Source organism: Haliotis rufescens, unplaced genomic scaffold (genome assembly GCF_023055435.1).
Source record: "Haliotis rufescens isolate VD_foot unplaced genomic scaffold, xgHalRufe1.0.p SCAF_9, whole genome shotgun sequence".
Taxonomy (NCBI): Eukaryota; Metazoa; Mollusca; class Gastropoda; order Lepetellida; family Haliotidae; genus Haliotis; species Haliotis rufescens.
In genome coordinates, this window is record NW_025964383.1 from 42,846,234 (window position 1) to 42,859,568 (window position 13,335).

The 13,335-nt window shown below is 41.6% G+C and overlaps 1 protein-coding gene across 2 annotated transcripts in view; it reads right to left on the bottom strand.

Annotated features, from left to right (window-relative positions):
- Window positions 1-6,210: 6,210 nt before the first annotated feature.
- The window catches only part of LOC124125011, an 8,038-nt gene continuing 913 nt past the window's right edge, over window positions 6,211-13,335 (bottom strand). Inside the window, exons 2-5 of one of the 2 annotated variants that reach the window (XM_048391124.1) lie at window positions 9,394-10,297; window positions 8,142-8,225; window positions 7,449-7,505; window positions 6,211-7,224 (exon numbers count right to left, since the gene is read on the bottom strand). In XM_048391124.1, coding sequence (XP_048247081.1) covers window positions 6,596-7,224; window positions 7,449-7,505; window positions 8,142-8,225; window positions 9,394-10,261 — 1,638 coding nt within the window. In that variant the 5' untranslated portion in view covers window positions 10,262-10,297 and the 3' untranslated portion in view covers window positions 6,211-6,595. The remainder of the gene's footprint in view (window positions 7,225-7,448; window positions 7,506-8,141; window positions 8,226-9,393; window positions 10,298-13,335) is intronic. The other variant, XM_048391125.1, reaches the window with a different exon arrangement.

A 13,335-nucleotide genomic window follows, 5' to 3' on the forward strand; every position in this document is an offset into this window, starting at 1 on the left:
CATAGACCCGACTTTTAGCTAATTCTTATAGAGCCTGTTACAATTACAGTTCATTTGCAAAACAGTAATTTCATTCGCATGAATAAAACGGCGGTTTCTCCATGTTTTTCGGCAAACATTTCTGTCCAAAATTGTGCCCGACATGCCTTTATCAGCCCTTGAAAACATGATCGGCAAAAACACACTTCGTTGAGCTATTTTCACTTTAATTGTACGATTCCCTCATTCCACATCATGACAACCCAAATGCGAGTGAGTGAGTGAGTTGGATTTAGCGCCGCTTTTAACATTATACCAGTTATAACACAGCGTGTCAGCGTTATCTGGGAGGAAAGTCCGAAGTGATGCAGGTCTTAGATATTTACCACATGTGGCAAATGACGTGAACACAATCTGATCTAAGAAAGCTGACTTTGTCGCATAGGAGTTGATGCATAATTTGTGAATTCTAATATGTTTTGTGTGTGAACTTTTAAGTAGTTAAACATTAAACGTTATCAAATACTGTATGAACGATGACCAAACGTTTGTTTGCGTATTGAATAATTGATTGTAATGTAAACAAAATTTGTCAGTGTCGTAGATGCGGTATATACTCAAACAAAAGTGAGTGATCATTCGAACTGATCGGTAACTGACAATTAATCCTGATCATGACAGGATTGACTATACGGCTTTACTTTTTAAACAATCTTCTGTTTACAAGACAAGCTGAACGCAAGAAAGACAATGGTAGCTTCATGTCGCTGAGTATTAAGGATTCTTATATGTGAAATGAAAATAATCATAAATTTCACCATAAAGAATACACAAATTGCTCAGGAGATTTCGATTTTGAAATATGAATTTATTTTGATTTAGATAATCAACAATCTTAAGTACTGCTTGGGTGAGGTGAGGTGAAATTGGGTTTAACGTCGCGTCCAAGATTATTGCACTTATATAGCGACGTGCATGCACGTGTATGTGTGTGTGTGGCTGCTTGTACTAGTCCGGACTGATGCCGATTTATAGTGCTAGCTCACTGAGATACCATGTCGCAGTTTAACATGAATACCCCACTCAGACACAGTATACTGACTCCGAGCCGACCAGTCCTTGTTTTAGCCCCTTAATGCCGAGCGCCAGACAGGGTAACAACAAGTACAATCTTTTAACGTCTTTTTGTATGACGCGGCCCGGGATCGAACCCTGGACCTTCCACTCTCCGGGCGGACGCTCTACCACTAGACCAGTACTGCTTGGGAGAAGAGTTTTAATTGTGATGCTTCAGATCTTGTCAACACTTGGAACAAGGGTCAAACCAGTTATTACTGCTTCAAATAATAATTTGGACCCAATATCTACTACCTTCAGTATCCTGGCAGGTAACCCTGACATTACATCCAGTAACAGTAACAGTATCAACGGAAACATGATCAGTTACATAAAATACACAGCAATCGATATTTGTAGATGAACCCAAGGATGGTGACTCAGTTACCAGCTTCACTGTAATCCGATCAACAATATCATTAAGATTACCAGAGAGAAAGGAGTTCCATTTTTAGTCACTTAATCAAAGGGAATTTCGACAGCTTTACACTATAATATTATCAAGGTCAACACGTTCTGTTAAAGTCGTTCGTTGTTTAAAGCCGCACTCAGAAATATTCCAGCTATATGACGGCGGTCTGTAATACTCGAATCTGGACCAGGCAATACAGTGATTGATATCACGATCATAATCTACGCAATTGGGATACGATGACATGCATCAACCAAATCAGCGAGCCTCTTACGACAAGCATGGGTTGCTGAAGACCTTTTCTAAACCGGATCTTCACGAGTGCATACCTATTTACATGAACGTATAATGTCCTTACTACTGGCCAAAGCGCCATGTTTTCATACTCTGTTAATGGTCTACAGAAACAATTGATGTATTATATTCTTTGTGCAACAGATAGGGATTGGAAGTTATAAAAAATTGTCAAAAACAAATGTAATTGTTTGTAGAAATGGAGGTATCATTGCCAACCATGAAAAATGGACATATAGTAATATCGCCTTAAAATTGTTACTTATTATAAATATTTAGGCTTGACGCTATCATCTAAACTATCATGGTCAGTTGCGTGCAGTCAACTAGCATCGCAAGCATCAAAAGCAATTATACATATCTAAGAAAAAAAAAAAGCAACATATACATGTATCCTTTTCCACAGCTCGTGCTATATTTGAGCAGAAATATGGGGCGCAAAATATAATGACTATTGAAAAAGTACATGCGTCGTACTTTGAACTTTTTTTAATGCTTGGAAATATGCTTCCAATTAAACTATTTTAGGTGAAACAGGACACCATCCCATTCCTGTATTGAGTCATCTTCGAATGACAACATATTGGTTAAAATAACTGAGGATGGGGCCGCAAAGATATCCTTATAAACTACTGAAAGCTCTTGATGAGGATGGTAAAACGAACTGGGTGTCCATGGTCAGATATTTATTATTTTCATGGGATTATTCCTTTGTGTGGAGACCGCCTCCGTGGTCTAGTGGTAGAGCGTCCGCCCGGAGAGCGGAAGGTCCGGGGTTCGATCCCCGGCCGCGTCATACCAAAAGACGTTATAAGATGGTTCTTGTTGTTACCCTGTCTGGCGCTCGGCATTATGAGGCTAAAACAAGGACTGGTCGGCTCGGAGTCAGTATACTGTGTCTGAGTGTGGTATTCATGTTAAACTGCGGCATGGTGTCTCAGTGAGCTAGCACTAAAAATCGGCATCAGTCCGGACTAGTACAAGCAGCCACACAAACACATACACGTACATGCACGTCGCTATATAAGTGCAATAATCTTGGACGCGACGTTAAACCCCATTTCACCTCACCTCACCTTTGTGTGGATTTCCCAAGATGTAGGGGATACCGATTTGTTCTTATACTCTTTAAAACAAAGGATGCAGGACACGTACAGCCACAACTGGCATGATGGTATATCTTGTTCACGTTTCCATTTCAAGGATATCAAGTCTTCTATAGAACGAGAGTGAGTGAGTTATTATTATTTAACGTCACATGGGCAGTATTTCAGCCATATGTATGGCACGAGAGAAGTATATAAGTATATAGATGATAAATCGCTTGTTAGGGCATTATGTTAATTCAGAGTGTCATCACACAACTTATTATCTAAAGTATTGATGTAAATGTGAAAAAAGGGACGTAGGAATGGGTATCTGTAAAAACTGCCAATTAGGAGAGATTGAGGATGAACTTCATGTTTTATTAGTATGTGATAAGTATGAACATCTTAGAGAAAAATATATTCCGATGTTTAACAATAGGTACAAAAACAAGATGTTAATGATGAGTCTGATAACATCCAACAACTAGACGTTCGTTACCCGTATTGTTGAAACATATATTCTCTGTCAGATACTTTTTATATATCATGGTTATCACGTGACTAAACAAATGAAACCGAAAGTGTCAACTGTACAATGGGCCACGTGGCCTTAAATACCGAAAAATAGACATCTATCTATAAAGCGTTTTTTCATTTTTCATAACGCAATGGCTGATGCAGCATTATGGCAGCTCTCAACAAATTTCATACACCATTTACAAAAACATACATCACTAACAATCCTAAACTTAGACGCTACATGATAGATCTAATTCTATAGAAGATCCCGAAGTGATGCAGATCTTAGACATATACCATCTTGGTGAAACCCTAGGGTTGGTTGGTTTGTTGTTTAACGCCGCACGCAGCAATATTCCAGCTATATCACGGCGGTCTGTAAATAATCGAGTCTGGACCAGACAATCCAGTGATTAATATCATGAGCATCGATCCACGCAATTGGGATCGATGACATGCATCAACCAAGTCAGCGAGCCTGACCACCCGATCCCGTTAGCTGCCTTTTACGACAAGCATAGTCGCCTTTTACGGCAAGCATGGGTTGCTGAAGACCTAATCTACCCCGGAATCTTCACGGGTCGTGAAACCCACGGGTATGGTGCTGACAAACCAAAAACATAATCGGGGCGAACCGGGATTCTACACACAATCATAGGTTCCTGGCGTGCCCATGGGATGCAACTCTGCACAGCGAATCGCGGCGCCTTAGACGACTGGGACACCCTTGCCCCCATGTCTATTGGACAAAGCCGACATACACACGAACCATCACAGGGTGTTGACATAGCGTAAACTAACGATCGCCTTGTGAGGGTATGTAATACTACGTCATGATCAATTATAGTATGCATATTCCTACCTCTGGTTTAAGTTTACTTGTTGATCTTCGGTTTCACTTGCTAACATTCACCAGCTGCCAGAGAGATAGTATAAATCCTGCTGGGTTGCCACGCAGGTAGGAGAGTAACCATAAGTCACGAGGATCAGAAGTATGGTGGTCCAGCTGGTTGATGGCGATATATAGCCCGGTTTAAATTCATATGTATCCATTTAAGCAGTGCAGCGTTCATTTGTAAGTCCAACTTTTGTATCGGCTGAGGTAAACCGGTTTTGCCGATATAAGCATTCTGGGCAATGCACGCTTGTGGGAAACACGTGTGTTGTGTTTTATCTGGAATGCTGAGGTGACGGCTAATGATTGAGTAATAATGCAGCATTAAGCTGGAGTGAGTGAGTATAGTTTTACGCTGCTTTTAGCTTAGCCATCTCAAAATAGCAATATTCCAGCAATACCACGGCGGGAGACACCAGAAATAGGCTTTACACATTGTACCCATATCGGAAATCGAACCCGGGTCTTCGTCGTGACGAACGAACGCTTTAACCACTAGGCTACCCGACCGTCCCCATCACGCTGGAAGTATAACAGCATATATCCCGACAGATCACAGTTACTGTTTTAATTGTGTTTCATGTGTTATTAAGTTGTCATCATTTTACGGTTTTACTTGAAGTGGCATAACATATGGCCCTCCTTTAAGCCAACAACATGTCCTACTTTTATGAATTGACGACATGGTTTCTGTAGTCAAAGGCTGTCGCAACATCTTAGAGCATAGGCGCCTTTAAATATACAGATACGTTTTACCATTGAGTTATATATCTTAACACTCTATAATTGATTGTTTGTTAATTATGTATTTTATATTTTATGATATGACTATGAGTGGTTTTATCATCTCTCATAAATCGCGTGGCGTTGGTCGCAATTACGTTTTACTGGTTTGTATGTAAAATACAGCTATGTTATATGCATCTTCCCGAGGCAAGGGAGTTAACTGACTATAAAAGTCCAGTTTCCACCCTTGCCGAGCTAGGCTGGTATTAAGGAGTTACATTTTGTCTGGACTAACGAGTCTACTCATAGTCCAATCAAAATCGTGCAACGAAATCGAAATCCGGTTCGTAAACTGTCGTGCAAATTTCGGTCGATTGCAGGATTTACAAAGCATGTGCCCCACCAACTCGTTGTCAACAGATATTTTCCAAATCTTTTCATGTTTTTAATCAAGGTGCTCACGTGATTTGATGCACTTCGCGATGGAAGACTCGTTTTATCACAATAAAGATCTTGATTATCGACCAGATCGTCTTGACTGGGCGCCACTGTTTTGTTTCAAGCAAATGCAAGTGATACGAGAGGTGGAATCTGATTGGTATAAAGGAGAGGCTTAGAAGGGACATAACTCGTAATAGCCACTGGTGGCGCTATGATAGAGCCCAGGAATTCCAGCCTAGTTCGGCAAGGGTGGAAAACTGGACTTTTAAAGTTAGTTAACTCTCTTGCCTCGGGAAGATTTGTTATATGTACCTCCGAGTGAAATGAAAAAATAAATATTCTGTCTGTTTGTCAGTCAAGAAATATAACCCTGGTTGATGTTACGCCCTTGTCCCTCCTGGAACGTAAAGACGGATACAGCACAGAGGATGGACAGTTTGTTCGGTTTTATTCCCCCAAACACCCGCAAAAACTGACTACAATCTGTGAATTTACGTCCATTTAACATGGGTATGATGGGTAAATATGTGTTTATTGTTTAACGCAGCACTCAGCAATATTCCAGCTATATGACGGCGGTCTGAAAATACCCGAGTCTGGACCAGACACTCCAGTGACTGACATCATCAGCATCGATCCACGCAATCCGAATACGATGACATGCATCAACCACGTCGGCGAGCCTGACCACCTGATCCCGTTAGTCGTCTCTGACGACAAGCATAGTCGTCTTTACGGCACGAATGGGTTACTGAAGACCTATTCTACCCCGGATCTTCACTGGTCTGATGTCTAAATGTCTAAATGTCTAAATGAGTAAACGGGTAACATTCGCTACCATCATTTTCTTTCTTAGCCCGTTTCAAATAGCATAATGCTACAAATTGCTGCCTAATTAAATTACTCCGGCGAACGAGAGGAAGTCTGTACTATAGGAGTTACGGAGACTGTGACGAGGCTACGTAGGAATGTGTTCAGGATATATATCCAACCAGAATAGAGATACGTGTGCAGTTCACTGGAACGTCGAGGATGATGGCGAGGAGACACAAATCCACTGTATACGTTCTAAATGTTTCATATGTAATCAAACGTCCGAGTCCTCGTGTCACTGTCAGTCCACACTCACATAAGGTAGCATCCTGAGTGCACTGACTTAAGACGTTCATACACCAAATAATGTTCTTCATCTTTGGCTACTCTCGCTGCTGTTTTGCCACTCCTATTCTTGACGTTGATGAGCGCAGTGTTGCAGTGGAGGACGTATTCAGCAATGTCATCGTGTCCTCCTCGACAGGCATAATGCAGAACGGTGTCACCCTCATCATCCACCATCTGTAGATTAGACCCCCTACGGAAAAGCAACTTCACGACCTCCGTATACCCCCAGCGTGCTGCAGACATTGATGGTGTCATCCCCGACTTATCTGTACAGTTGACGTCAACGTCGTCCTTAGAGAGGACACACTTGACTATATTTATATCGCCTCCACGACAAGCTGCGTGAAGAATGGTGTCACCACCTTTCTCCACTAAAGTCAAATCTGCTCCTTTGCTGACAAGAAACTCCACAACATCTCTGTGGCCTTGGTACGCAGCCATCATCAGACCTGTTCTCCCATTACCGTCTTTCCCGTTGAGATTTCCCTGATCACCGGACAACAAACGAGCCACACGGCCTACATCTCCCGCCTTGCACGCAGCATGGAAATCAATGTCTGTTTGACGTTTGTCGGATGAAGATTTTGTCATTGCTGAAATGGGACCATTTACTCAAGGGTTAAAATGCGATTCAACTGAAAGATTAACAATGTTTTTTTCGAGTGTTGTAACAGTGTCATGATTGCGCATATAGTTTTGTGATCAGCCAGTTTTTCCTGTCAAGTAATATGGTTTTCATCCCTATTAGGTTTTTTAAGCCGTCTGCAGATATAAGAGACGTTTTGAATTTACATCTTATATTTTGTATGTTTCTCACCTCTTCTGGGTTGGATACTTTCTGGTGTTTCCAGGTGAGGTGCAGGTGCCTCCCAATCTGGAACAAGATAACGAAAGGAATATATGAAAAAAAATGTTTGTCTGGTGATGGTTTCGTCATGATTTAAAAGAGAATCAAATGTAAATTCTTGACACCTTTTTTCACATAACAACTTCTATTCTTTGTTACGTTTTCTCCTTCATTTGGTGATTACTGAGAATGTTTAACGAGGAATACTGATCGGGAATCATATCTAGGCTGTCAGCGCAAGACAAACTGAAATAAGAGAAGTTTGCATTTGCATTTTTCATATTAATTCTTGTCGACAAGGATAATAATCTATCCTGAAAATCTATTTGTTGATATAATTAGGACTGTTTATGGACATGAATAAGGAGTCTGGCGATTAGGTTGGGAAGAACCGTGCATCTATCATGGTAGTTAACAATAATGATTGCGAGTGTGGTGATGCTGTCTGTAAATAATCGAGTCTGGACACACCAGTGAGTGACATCATGAGCATCGATCTAGGCAATTGGGATACGATGACATGCATGAACCAAGTCAGCGAGCCTGACCACCCGATCCCGTTGGTCGCCTCTTACGACAAGCACAGTCGCTGAAGACCTATTCTGACCCGGATCTTCACGACTTTCCAGTGTTGTCCAGTCACTTTGCTAAAATATTTCTCACCTTTACCGTGCTGACCAGCGCCCAGTGTTGTGTGGATACTTTCTGATGCTTCCCCATTCGCTTCTGTCCTCTGATCATTTGACACTGAGGAGTATAGGAAATAGTTGTTAAAAAAGGAAAGTTTTTTTCCATTGTGACTGTAAACCCATAGCTGGTGTCCTCTGTCATGAAATGGCTGGAATATTTCTAAAAGCGGGGTAAAAACATCTCACTATTGTGACTGGTTTCTAGTGCCAACACAGTTCAACAGTTTCAGTATTACACATTGTGTTTGCAAAGCGTGCTATTATGTTTTACTGAACCATTCAATAAATACAAATACATTGCAACAACGAAAATACTCTGATAACAATATTACAGCTCACAATTACACACCTCAAATGTAGTGCATAATTTCCGCGTATGTTTCATAACACCACTTCGATCTAGGCGTTATTCGTTTCTCCTTCAAATTGGGAATACAATTTAGCTATTTATAATGCAACTACGATAATGGTCTATTACGTTAGAAAGCAAGGAAGCAAAAGGGAAGGTTTCAAATGCTTCAGTTAAAGAAGGTTTCAAATGCAAGGCCTGAGTAAAGTTTTCAAAGAATTTAATGGTACACATGTGGAAGACATTTCCAAATGTAATATATAGAATATAGTTTGAATCGTACAATAGACCCGTTCTCGTAGGTGTTACTTTAGTGCTACACGTCTATTACATCAGGCCTCCCTAACACATCAAATCAAAGTGAGTAAGTGAATATATTGCTGTACGCCTCTGTTAGCAACATTCTAGCAATATTTCGGCGAGAGACACCAGAAATGGGCTTCACACATTGTATCCATGTGGGGAATCAAACCCGGGTTTTCGGTGTGAGATGCAAACGCTTTAACCACTAGGCCACCCCACCGCCCCTATTGTTCAAATCAGTATTGCACCTAACTCCCTCACACGCTCTTGATAAATACGATAAATGTCTAATTAGGATAATTGAAAGAATAATGTTTAAATGTTCGAACCTAGCCTTAGACTATGATGTATTTTTTTCTCTAGGGTCTGGGAGACAGACTAGGCCAAAGCGACCAGTATATGTGAGGCCATACCAGAGAAACATTACAAGTAGACGTCAATATGAGTTCAATGCCCAGTTGTGTTTCAATACAATTATGATATATAAGTCCTTCCTCCCCCTTCACCATTGAGCAATATGTGTCTGAGAAACATTAAACGTTTGTATGCAGACTAATAATATATAGTTAATCACCTTGCTTATATACTGTGGTTTCATGCCTATTATACTGCCCACATCCTTCAGCAATGATTGTATGCTGTCCACTCCCTCCTCCACCAGCTTGTGCACGTCCGGTACCAGGTCTGCTTCCTACTCCACTCGCAGTCCCAGTCCCAATGACAGGTCCCCTCTCTACTCTTGCAGGAGGTCCGCGCCCAATATCGTCTACTCTACCTAACGTAGCAGTAGTTTCTGTTCGATTAGTTTGTCCACTTTCTGCTCCAGAAGATGTTGTTTCAGGACCGTGTAAACATCTTACTGTAGCAGTAGCTTTTTTTCTTATACCTTGGGCACTACTTTCAATACCAAGTGAACTCCTTACTGCATCACTCGTTTCATTTTCAATAGCTTGTGAACTCCTAACTGCATCACTCGTTTCATTTTCAATAGCTTGTGAACTCCTAACTGCATCACTCGTTTCATTTTCAATAGCTTGTGAACTCCTTACTGCATCACTCGTTTCATTTTCAATAGCTTGTGAACTCCTTACTGCACCACTCGTTTCATTTTCAATAGCTTGTGAACTCCTTACTGCATTACTCGTTTCATTTTCAATAGCTTGTGAACTCCTTACTGCATCACTCGTTTCATTTTCAATAGCTTGTGAACTCCTTACTGCATTACTCGTTTCATTTTCAATAGCTTGTGAACTCCTAACTGCACCACTCGTTTCATTTTCAATAGCTTGTGAACTCCCTAATCTGGCAGCAACTTCTTTTCTAATCTTCTGTTCGAGCACGTTGCCAACACCCCCGTAGACAATCCCTGCCGCGTTAATATGGGTGGCATTGCTATGTATGTGAATGGCAATAGGTCTCCTGTGGTCATCAATACCCGCCATGTCTCTCGTCGCTTTGTCTCATCAAGTGGTCACGTCCTGTAAGGACAAGATGAAACCGTACATATAGTAACTTTTACAGTATGTTATTTGTCAACATCTCCAGTGAGTGAGATAGTTATGTTTATCCCCCGTTCAGTTCATTCAATAAAAAGGGGGACGATGTGTGGGAGGAGAGCCCAAAGGGGGGAACATCGTGGACTACTTTTGTGACATCCATTTGTGACCAGACAATCCAACGAATGACATCATGAGCATCGATCCACACAATTGGGATACGACGACGTGAAGCAACGTCAGGAGCCTGACCACCCGATCCCTTTGATCGACTCTGTGTAATTGTGAGAGACTAATTATCCATGGATTTTACACGAACAAATTAAGATGGGGTAGTTTTAAAATTAATACACAAAAATGGACAACGCAGTACACAATAGAGTGGTAGTACACTATCCAATGCCAATATATAACATAATTGTAGTGGTCAGAATCAGATACAAAAATACAGTGGTGATAGGAAAGAGTCGTAGAATAATATATGTTCACCCAGCGGCGACAGTGGCCAAACTTCCGAGAAAGGCTAGGCAGTGAATCAGGGATGACGAGTGATCCTCACATGAAAGCTGATTTCGAAGGGATGAAATGCGTGAGATCCGCGAAAACACGATCTTCTATACAACTTACCTAGCTACTAGTTTATACTGTGCCCTCACAACAAAGAATATTCCACATGTTTCTATAACATACTATAACCTTAAATCGTTCCGGGTCCGGACGTTTACACATCACACTAGCCATTCGTCACTACTCGCCCCTTTCCGTAACCTGCGAGAAGACTCGCCCCCCAATCGATGAATGTTATGTGCGAAAATACGACAAACCAATCAGAATGCGCGTATGGTTTTAAGTTCTTCGTCAACAAATCCCTCAGAAACAATTTTTGATTTTACATATGTCTTGCATCTAAAAATATACCCAAGACACAGATAAATGTGTTCAACCATACTGTGTCATAACGCATGTCCCGATGTGCTTTATATTACATCTGAAATATATATATAATATATGGGCATCGGCAATATTTCAGCCATATCGTGACGATATAATATATGGGGAAATATATGTGAACAATTACGCAACGATTTGACAATTGTTTTAGGTATGCCCGTTTGCGCTAAGACGGAACCCAGTCGCAAAAATGGCCATGAGGGGAGCACGAGTCGCTATTCGGCTTGTCCCGGAATAACACGGGATGGCTTTATATGTGCCTCTATGCCTAATAATGAAATGACACAAGTAAGTAAAACTATATAATACGCACACAGACATGCTTTCTCTTTCTCACACACAGTCACACACACAGTCATATAAACCTAATATTAATATGCACTACATCAGTACATATTTACTAGGGGTAGCCTAGTGGTTAAAGCGTCACCCGACATGGGTACAATGTGTGAAGCCCATTTCTGGTGTCCCCCGCCGTGATATTGCTGGAATATTGCTAAAAGCGGCGTAAAACCATACTCACTCACTCACTCACATATTTACTAACACTTTCATAGAACTATGTACATAATCACACAAGACTTAGTGTACTAAAATACTGTACAATATATTATTACATTTATAGCTGTAAGCTATAAATTATTGCTAATGAGAAATGTATTCTAACAGATACAGCTACAAGCTATAAACTATATAAATTACTGAAAGCACCTTATAGCAATATGGTTGCTTAACACTAATTACACTATATTATAATTGGTTACTCTAGCCATGACTCAATATCACAGTACACACTAATGTATCATGACTTTGAAGAATAACTAATATATTTACAAAATTGCGTATCACGTGGATTTAGAACTTGACCGATGACAAAGTAGACACAATTTATGAACCCCCTTTCAAACCTCTGGTTAAAATGTCAGCGGGATGAAACACGGACTTTCTCTCCAAGGGCAAAACTACTCCACTGTAGCCAAGCGTCGGATCGCCAACGAGATACTGAATAAGTATATCCACGTTCGCCTGACACTGACACACAAGCGTTCCTATTGTATTCGTGGATAGCCCCTCACTACACGTATCTCTATGTGAACAACGCACCGAATGTATTCGTGGATAGCGCCTCGCTACACGTATCTGTACGGGAACAACGCTCCCAATGTATTCGTGGATAGCGCCTCTCTACACGTATCTGTATGTGAACAACGCACTCAATGTATTCGTGGATAGCGCCTCTCTACACGTATCTGTACGGGAACAACGCACCCAATGTATTCGTGGATAGCGCCTCTCTACACGTATCTGTACGGGAACAACGCACCCAATGTATTCGTGGATAGCGGCTCACTACACGTATCTGTAGGTGAACAACGCTCCCAATGTATTCGTGGATAGCGCCTCTCTACACGTATCTGTACGGGAACAACGCACCCAATGTATTCGTGGATAGCGCCTCTCTACACGTATCTGTACGGGAACAACGCACCCAATGTATTCGTGGATAGCGGCTCACTACACGTATCTGTAGGTGAACAACGCTCCCAATGTATTCGTGGATAGCGCCTCTCTACACGTATCTGTACGGGAACAACGCACCCAATGTATTCGTGGATAGCGCCTCTCTACACGTATCTGTACGGGAACAACGCACCCAATGTATTCGTGGATAGCGCCTCACTACACGTATCTGTAGGTGAACAACGCTCCCAATGTATTCGTGGATAGCGCCTCTCTACACGTATCTGTACGGGAACAACGCACCCAATGTATTCGTGGATAGCGCCTCTCTACACGTATCTGTACGGGAACAACGCTCCCAATGTATTCGTGGATAGCGCCTCGCTACACGTATCTGTACGGGAACAACGCTCCCAATGTATTCGTGGATAGCGCCTCTCTACACGTATCTGTACGGGAACAACGCACCCAATGTATTCGTGGATAGCCCCTCACTACACGTATCTCTATGTGAACAACGCACCCAATGTATTCGTGGATAGCGCCTCGCTACACGTATCTGTACGGGAACAACGCACCCAATGTATTCGTGGATAGCCCCTCACTAC